The sequence below is a fragment of the Cryphonectria parasitica genome (assembly GCF_011745365.1).
Source record: "Cryphonectria parasitica EP155 unplaced genomic scaffold M406scaffold_2, whole genome shotgun sequence".
In the NCBI taxonomy this organism is placed as follows: Eukaryota; Fungi; Ascomycota; class Sordariomycetes; order Diaporthales; family Cryphonectriaceae; genus Cryphonectria; species Cryphonectria parasitica.
The window spans coordinates 5,325,695-5,335,287 of record NW_024468910.1 but is presented as its reverse complement, the minus strand read 5'-3'; the positions used below and the strand labels follow the sequence as shown (position 1 = coordinate 5,335,287).

General features: G+C 51.8%; 2 protein-coding genes across 2 annotated transcripts; both read left to right on the top strand.

The window, feature by feature from the left end:
- On the top strand, nt 1-1,474 carry M406DRAFT_250225 (uncharacterized protein; the record flags this gene model as incomplete). Its single annotated transcript, XM_040916683.1, has 2 exons — nt 1-178; nt 345-1,474. Coding segments are annotated over 2 exons (1,308 nt in total), but the record flags the coding sequence as incomplete, so codon positions are not given.
- A 1,972-nt stretch (nt 1,475-3,446) lies between these two features.
- Nucleotides 3,447-6,763, top strand: M406DRAFT_337575 (uncharacterized protein; the record flags this gene model as incomplete). Its single annotated transcript, XM_040921269.1, has 3 exons — nt 3,447-3,559; nt 3,590-6,565; nt 6,607-6,763. The coding sequence occupies 3 exons, from the start codon at nt 3,447-3,449 to the stop codon at nt 6,761-6,763; spliced, it is 3,246 nt and encodes a 1,081-aa protein (XP_040780304.1).
- Nucleotides 6,764-9,593: the final 2,830 nt, after the last annotated feature.

Here is a 9,593-nt window from a genome sequence, read left to right as displayed (position 1 = left end):
ATGTCTAGGGACTTGGCCTTCTTGCAAAGCTTAACGTTCGATCAACACGTGGATAGATATCGTTCGATTTTAGGAGCTCACAAAGACACATTGAGATGGGTTGTGAAAGCTGAAAGCAAAGGACAACAGCTTCTGACTTGGTTTCGTGAAGGTCAAGGCGTATTTTGGGTCACTGGCAGTAGGCACTCCTCACTTTTCCATCAACACCACGTTACAACCTCTTCATGTTATGCCTGGAGGCTGAGTAGTTCGCTCTCTTCAAAAATACCGTAATTAGGAGCAGTCCTTGGCACCAACCCACCCGGAAGCTTATACTTTCACTTGCTAACTTATAAATTACCAAGAACCGGGATCTGGCAAGTCCACTCTGATGAAGTTCATCGTCGACAATCCGCGAACAATGAAACTGTTGAAGCAATGGGCTGGCCCTTCCCACCAAATTGTCATCGCCAGTCACTACTTCTGGTATGCAGGCACTCCTATGCAAAAGTCCCACGAGGGATTGCTCAGAGTGCTGCTCTACGGTATATTCAAACAATGTCCGAATTTGATCCAGGAGATATGCCGATCGCGATGGGATCAAGCTGAGGCAGCAACAGTCTGGTCTCTGGAAGAACTTCAAGGCGTTGTTCAGTCTCTTGCCAGCCATCCACCAGCTCATTTGAAGTTCTGCCTCTTTATCGATGGCCTGGACGAGTACGCGGGTGACCACGAGGAGATTGCCAAAATCTTGAATGACTTGGCTGCATCATCACGCAGTATCAAACTCTGCATCTCGAGTCGGCCATGGAATGAATTCAACATGACGTTCGGACGAAGCACTGAAAGACTTGTTTTACACGAGCTAACTGAGAACGACATTAGAGCATATACGACAAGCCGGCTCTCCAACCATCAAATGTGGAATGTCGTTTCGGCACGGAACCCACAGACGAAGAGTCTCATACAATTGATCGTTGAAAGGGCAGAAGGTGTTTTCCTCTGGGTTTTCCTCGTCACCAACCTTCTTCGCAATGGCCTCAGCAATCATGACAGCATTACAGACCTATATCGGCGGGTCGAGAGCTTTCCACCGGATCTCGAAAGGTTCTTCACACAAACCTTAGAGAGCGTTGATCCTTTCTACCACAAAAAAATGTCGGCTGCGTTAAATATGGCGTTACATGCGCCGGAACCTCAAAATCTCTCTGTGTACGCCTTTCTCGAACAGGAATGCGAAGATCCAAGTTACGCACTCAGTTCTTCCCCTCCAGTCGAGAAAGACGTTCATCAGCAGCATGAGGACATGAAATATCGTCTCAATGGGTGGTGCAAAGGTCTACTCGAAGTTCATGGAGAGAACGTGCATGTGTTGCACCAAACTGTTGCGGACTTTTTCAAAACGGCAAAAATGACACGTTTTCTCGATGACAAGATTCCTTCCGGATTTTCCGTCCGGCTGTCTTTGGTGAAGGCATGTTTGGCCTTGGTCAAGACTGGTGTGTTCCAGAAAGTATACACGCCGAAGCCTGGGGGGAGTTTGAAACTTCCCACCATTCTTGGACCTCGACCCTCTTACTTGCCACACATGATGGAGAACATGCTTAGCGTGGCCTCCGATCTCGATAACACGGACTACTTGGACCCGGCGGTACATGACGCTATGTGCAAACACTTGGACGATTTTGAAGCGACTATCCAAGATAGACACAAGAAGGGTATGATCAAGTTCAAAGGTGGTGGCCAAGACATAAGCCTGCGAGTATACTACCGCCGCATGCTTGTCCAACAAGGCCACATGCCTAATTATCTGATCAAGAAACTGCGACGTGAGCCAGATTACCTTCAAGGTCTGCTAGAGCCCGCAATCGCGATCCTGCTGCGTAAGCTCTTCAATGGACACAATGCGAGAAACGATTTCAACCGTGCACAGGTCTGCAGGCAGTACAAAGCAACTATTCGATGCCTACTGGAGAACGGTTACAACCCCAACGAAGTGTATTACGCACAAAATCAGACTTATTCTCACCACCGCGACACCTTTGATTACGTACATAATCAGGAGGTCTATCAGCGGACACCTTTCACGAGTTTGTCCTGGTACTCAACCGGGAGCAATGAGCTCTCCAAAATTGGCGTAAAATTGTCTCAGCATACAACTTCAATCATGCACATGGGGCTATTTTCCCTGTTTCTGGAATTCGGCGCGACACCTATGGCACCCCTGGACGGCAGTGAAAGATTGAAAACCGACATGTTTTCGACTGTGTGGGGCAATTTCCTCCTCCTAGCCTTCGAAATCCCGTGGGACTCGGACGATCAGGAAGCATACCTCAAGGAATTAGATGCTTTCCTCCACTGCCCTGGTTCACTCCTGCAAATGAGATTATTTTACCAAACAAGTCAGCCCAGCAGGATGGTAGTGGGGAAAAGTCTCAAGGTGCACGAAGTCTTCTTCAACAGGCTGCGAGCGAGTTCTTCGGTTATTTCAACTCGTCCTGTAAGAAGTATGTTCTTGGGTAAAGTGTGTCAGAGGCTTTGCCAGCGGATGTACGATGAAGGGATCGAGATCCAACAGTCCGTCAAGGTCATCGACGAGCTTTTCCCTCCAGTCGCGCGCGACCACATCCATCAGCAGGTGGAAAATTACATTGCCCTCTCACGGGGAAAGAGACGTGAAAAAAAACGTAAAAAGGAGCTTCAGCACGGGGAAGACGTAGATGAAGGTGAAAGCTCCAAGAAACGAAGAGTCGAAATGGATCGATAGCATCTCGGATCAGGGGATGCCGGAAGACAACACAATTGGAGTCAGGGATGATTTGATCATGGAACAGCACAGCCTATTTGTTTCTTTACTACTTGTTGTCTTATCCTCTTCTACTTTCCCTGCTAGGAATCAATAATGATCTGAGAACTCAATTAAGATGGTGAAATCAACTTCAACGTAATACGTTGATACTGGTAATAGTATGTATATATCTCGCCCCATTCAAGGATAGAATTTATGATGCGTTGTTCCAGCAGTGTTTCCTGACCCACTTGATCGTTAATGGCGGAGACAAATCGCTTCTGATGCTGTCAAGTGAGGGTCACTTCGTCGAGCCGTTCATCATCGGCCAAGTTTGCCTAGCACCTAATATATGATTGACTTCACCTACGACCCTAACCCTGAGACTGCCTCATCTGAGAAGTCCACATCCAACTAAACGAAATTCCAGGCAACGACCACCTCTGTGAGTTGCTTCAACTATTCTTCCCCGTCAAGCCCCTGGCATTACACCATCATTTTCGTACGCTAGCAACTTCGTGACTATCTCGCGCTTTCCTTGAATGGAGTACCATTGTTCCCTAACGTCCAACCCTCGACATCCACCTTCCTCGTTCCTCGGCCCGCTTCCGGGTCTGCCGCCCCACCTGTCGTCCTCCATCTGGTCGTCTTGGGGAGTCCGATACTTGTGGAATGAAAAATGACGATGACCAATCGACCACATGAGCCATACATTCCGATCGGGTGTCTACGCTATCCTCTGGAACAGCGTGATGAGTTATCGCGGCAGTTTGAGGAGCTGTCCAGCGACAGGTGGGCTCGCCTGGAGCCTCTCGTCTGCAGTGACGACGTAACATACGGCGTGACCCGAGTGTACCTTCTGGCCGACGACGCTGAGAATGGCCGGATCAGTCGCTCCAATCAAGCCTTGAGACGCAAGAAGCTAGACCTACTCGCCAGGCTCGACTTCTCCCCGGCCACATGGAAGGGCCTCTCCTCGCACGATGAGACGAGCCTCTACCCACCGTTCGCCCCTCGTGCGCAGGCGGAAGCCGCCAGCGTGGAAGGCGACATGTCCCTTCTCAAGATGTTCAACACGATCCCCTCGCCTCGGCCAGACGTCCAGTCGATACAGGATGACCTTGCCCGAGCTGTCATGTCCGATCTCCTGGCCAGCACTGTGGATGGCCTTCTCACTGAAATGTATCCCTATCAGTGTCGTTCAGCCGCATTGATGCATCAGAGAGAGGTTGAGCCTGGTCAGACTCTTGACCCTCGACTTGTTGAGGTTCTGGATCAGCATGATACATCGTTCTACTACAACGCCGTCACTGGTGATGTTCTCAGGGAGCCCAAGTACTATGAAGCGGTTCGTGGTGGTATCCTGGCCGAGCAGATGGGCGCTGGAAAAACACTGATCTGTCTGGCTCTCATTGTCGCGACGAGAAACCAGCCCGCGGCTGTACCTGACCTCTACCAGGGAAACAATATCACCACCCGCCCTCGAGTAGGTTCATTGCTAGATATGGCGGCTGCGGTAGCCACCAAGCATGCCTGTCCGTGGAAGAGCTACATTGATCAACGGCAGACGAACTGCATCAGAGCGATTATGAGGAACCCCGGTTGGTACTATCTACCACGGCCAGAGTCGAGAAGGGTGTCTCGGGAACCCAAGAAGAACGCGGAGCCTTTCAAGATTTACCTGAGCCATGCTACTCTCATTATTGTCCCAACAAACCTCCTCGAGCAGTGGGTACAGGAGATCTCCAAGCACACGCGAGGTCTCGATGTTTGCATCATGAAAACGAAGTCCATGCCAAGCATCCCCAGCGTTGAAGCTCTCCGTCGCTGCGACATCCTTCTCTTCTCGGTGCAGTGTTTTCAGAAGGTGTGGGAGGTTTCCCGGCGTCCAGAGCTAGATGGATCGTGGACTTTCGATTGTTCGCTTGGCCTCGTCCATTTCAAGCGCTGTATCGTTGATGAGGGCCACATGTTCGGGAATGTCAAGCTCGGCGGCTCAAAGACGGGTCTGCTCCAAGCTCTTGATTCTCTGAATATCAGCTCTCGCTGGATTGTGACAGGTACCCCGTCAAAGGGCCTGTTTGGGATGGAAGAGGGGACTGGCAGCGATACGAGGCTCTCGGCGTCGTCGGCCAAACAGGAGCGAAGAGATATTGAACGAATCGGATCGATCGCCACGTTCTACCTAAAGGCTCGGCCATGGTCCAACGCGCCTCACGAACACGGGGATACGCCTGCTAGGTGGGATGCCTACATGATGCCGGTCAAGTCAGCCTCCACCAGCAGTGTGTCGAGGATCTGCCTTCGATCCACCTTCAACTCCTTGATCATCCGACATCAGCTTTCCGAGGTCGTTCATATACTGCCGGACGTCGACGCCAGAATCGTGAAGTTGGAAGGGTCTTATCAGGACAAGCTATCTGTCAACCTCTTCTCCATGATGATCATCTTCAATGCCGTCCAGTCCCAGCGAACCGATCAGGATTACTTTTTTCACGCGCAGAATCGCAAGAGTCTGCTCCAGTTGGTGCACAACCTGCGCCAAGCCAGCTTTTTTGGAGGCTCGTTTTTCTCCGTGGAAGAAATAAAAAAGGCTCTGCAGACGGCCAAAGAATTCCTTGACAAGGAAGATGTAATGGTCAGCGAGGCCGATCGGGAGTTGCTGCGGGCAGCGATCGACTTTGGCACGATTGCTGCCGAGAACAAAATCAAACACGTTGCCAACCTTTTCCATGAGATGCCCATCTATGTTCGTGGGTTCCCTGGATCGAATGGGTCTGCGTGGTCGATGGATGGAAATGGCCATGCGGACCTGGTCTGCACCAATTGGAAGCTTATGATCACAGCACAGAAGCTTCTGCGCCCCTTTTTCGACTCCTCAGAGGAACTAAACACATATCTGAACAGCGGCTTATTCGTGTCAAGAGGAAATGTCGAACGCGAGCAAGAGATGCGGCAGGCACAGCCAGCGGGCAAGAGTAAGGTGGACACCACCCTCGCCGGTAACACGAAGCTGGGCGAGGATCACATCGGTCCTCGAAAGCGTCACTCGGTGTCTGTCAAGACCAAGATCGCAGACGACGGCATCCCGACACCCTCACAAACGCCAGAAGCAATTGAGATCGCTGCGCCGCTGGCACGAACCCGACTGGTCTCAACCACTTCCGCCAAGCTCTCTTACCTGGTCGACGCAATCATTGCGCACCAAAAGGAGGAACAGATGATCGTGTTTTACGAGAACGACAACGTGGCATGGTACCTGGCCGGCATCCTCGAGATGTTGCAGGTCCATCACCTTATCTATGCCAAAGGCATCACGGCGGAGAGACGCGCACAGTATGTGTCTACATTCAACCACAGCACCAAATTTCGTGTGCTTCTCATGGACATTTCTCAGGCCGCATTTGGCCTTGATATGCGCTCCGCCAGCCGTGTGTATTTTATCAGCCCCGTGCTGAATCCCCAGGTCGAGGCGCAGGCTATCGGGCGTGCTCGTCGCATCAGCCAGCAGAAGCGTGTCACGGTCGAGACGCTTGTGTTGCGGGACAGCCTAGAGGAGGTGATTGTCGAGCGCAAGGGAAACATGACGCAGGCTGAGCACAGAAACCTGAAGACTATTCTGGACGATCGGCCGATCTATGAGTGGATTCTGAATGCCAAAATCTATCCCCTACCGGATGTTCTTGTGGAAGACGGCCCGGCGCAGATGGCGCCACTGAAGACTCCGCAGTACATTTTTGGTCGAGAGTTTGGACGAGAGCAGTCGAATCCGGACGAAGACATCCTGCTCGAGGATCCGTCCGCGGCCACTTCGGCAGCAGCGGAAAACGACACTGAAGGCGTGGAAATGAGCACTATGTGGACTCATACGAGGGTGAAGTCAAAATTCGGTCTTGTGCCAAGGGTACGCCTTCAGTCCCCCAGGAGCAGGACGAACTCACCTGTGCCGAGTCCACAGCTGCAACCTGGGAAGAGGGCTCGCTTTGCAGCGGATGAGATTGGAGAATCCTCAAGTGCCGGCGCCACTCCCACTCATCAACGTGAACCTCCTGCGCCGCCGGAGCAGCGTATTGTCAAACGAGCTCGGTTCGCAGAGAACGACAGTGTTTGATGAGTATCGAAAAATCAAATAGTGATCTGTTCACTGGAGTATGGAGTAGCTCGTCTGTCAAAGGAGCGCCGCCCATCAACAGCGCCAGCCTCTGTGAGGCCGAGTTGTCTTTACGACCCAGGGTTCGCCTTGCTGATGAGACTGGAGCGATGTGGTGGTGCATTTGCCTTGCCTGGGCTATTATTGCTTGTCGACTTGGGCATCAACAAGGTCAAGACCGACCACGTTCTTCAATCTCATCCTGCAATGGAGCGCATGAGTTCGTGACGCAACGACAGTGTGGTCTCGAGAACCTGCGCGGTACGTGACGATAAGGGGAAAATCATATTGGAGGGGAGGAACATAAGCCTTCACCTGCGAGAGAGCAGGTCGAGAAATTGGGTGCGTCAGAAAGTGCCACCCTCCATTCTTGGTAATTTTCCAAGAACAAAAAGCTCATCCGAGGTGTTTCCTCTTTCTATGACGGTATCAAAGGTCGCGCGTTAAATTCCACGGCATTCGACAACAGCATTTTCGTGCCCTGCAGTGTGGCTTACACTAGAGTCCTCGGCAGGAAACATATCGGCTTTGTTGGCGCGCGCCAAGAATTGACTGGCCCCAAGAGGATCGACCAGGAGAGAAACAAGCCTCTGAGGCCTATCGGCCCGCGGCTGCGTGAATCTTAGGCCCCAGTAGCAACCTCACCAGGTCTTTCTTCTCATGGTGTGGCACGACTTTCTTGGCATCTGAGGTGTCTATTCATGCAGCTTGTGTCTTGGAATCCTGCATCGAAGCGGACACAAAACACAGGCGGCTGGTTCAGGTGCTATCTTGTCTCTCAGAATTTTAGCCTTCGGTTTTCCGGCGGTTGTCCGAGATGTATTTCCAGACTCCCTTATCGTGGTCTAGTTTGGAAAAGGGAGTCCGGTGTTGAGGAGCCAGACATAGAGAGCCAAAAATGGTATGGTAGACGAGATGTTGGCGGGAATAAGCGCAGTATTCTGAAAGAAGAGCCGAGGAGTCTCATACTGGCCAATCGAAGACCCTTGTCTTACCCCGGCGACGCATCCCTGAGACGTCTCACAGGTGTCGCGCAGAGCCTCAAAACCTAAAACTCATCACCCCTTGCCTCTCTCTTTTTTTGTGTTTGTCCTTTCCACCCTACCGCCCCCAAAACACAAGAATCAATTGCTTGCCCACCTTTGATGTTGCATATTGATTCATCTTATTGAGACGTTCTTTTTCTTCTTCCCCCCCCCTAATGTCTCAAGCGGCATAGGCCATTAAACGCTGAGGACGGGCGCGCTTAAGCTTGGTTGATTCAGCTTTGCCAGCTCTGGGTGAGGGCGCAGCCCCTGCTTTCATATTGCAGGGGTCCCTTGACTCCTTGTCCGTGATCAAGGGCTTGACACCTCGCCTCCCCCCATGACCAGCGCAAGGGCACAATGAAACTACTGACTGAGGGAAGGGGGCTTAGATGCTCGGGACGTCGCCGAACGAGATCTGCGCTCTTATTGCCTCTCTCGGCGCTGGTGGAATGAAGCTTACACTGAGCGTTAATAGCCAGACCGGGCGGAGGGGCAAGGGTACAGAAGGAGGAGAGGGGGCCCAAGCATAGTCATCAGCCACAACGCGACCAGATGCATTGTGTACTGGTGTCCCGTCTTGAAACCATCAAGACATCATCCTTTTTTGTCCAGACGAACATTGACATGCCTTCGCCATCATCGGAACTTGGGGCCATCTAGGCTGAACTCCGCCGACTTGGGTCCAGTCTGTGCCCAGGTGAGTGACAGGACGATGTTTCCTTCTGTCAGCGAACACATGGTAATCTTGGTATCTGTATGATGGAATACATGTTGCCCAGCACACATCCCTCGCGCCACGGGAGTTTTTTTTTCTCCAAGATCTGGGGGATCTTCAGTGATCCACGATGATCTCCAAAACCCGATTCTCGGTGATCAACTACATGGGCAATCACCGGACAAGGGTGCTTCCAATGCTTAATCTTTTCTTACCATGATCAAAAAAAAAAAAAAAAAATTTCCTCCTCAAGCCTCCACTCGATCGCGTCGTGGTCTTGGCACTGCATCCTCGTTTCGACAGTCGCTGGGCTTTAGTGTCGCAGTTTCACGCTTCTCCTGTTGTGTCTACAAAAAAAAAAAGGGGAGGGGGGTGGTTTGGGCAACAGACGAGGTCGTCGTCACGGTTGCGCTACTCGTTGGAAGCAGCCCTTTCTCCTTTTTGTCCTGCAGAAACCGTTTCGTCTGGTCGTCTACTTCGTCACAACTTCCTTCATGGGGTGACACTAAACAAGAGAGAGAGAGACGCACTCCAAGGTTCGTGCGTCGGTAGCGATGTCTTGTGCTCCCTAGTCAGGGGCCCCACTTTGATCCTCATCAGGGCCTGTGTGTCGCCAACCTCTCCCCACCTTGGGTGCAAGTCCGTCATGGGCAGCGTCCTGGGGGGTTGTCTTTTGTGTTTGACTACCCTGTCGTCAGTTTCCGCGCGGGAAGGGGGTTGAAGTTGTCACCAAGTTCTGCAAGCATGGCGGTTGGCCGCGATGTGGTTTGAGGCTGAAAGGGGGTCAAGGGGAAAGGGGAAGGTTGGTAATGGTGCTTGAAGGCATGGTCCATTATCACTACTGAGAGCATCACTGGTCACCAAGTATAAAGGAACAGTGACACGCCCGTCTTTCTTCAGCTTCTCGATCCCATCATCATCATCATCATCAAC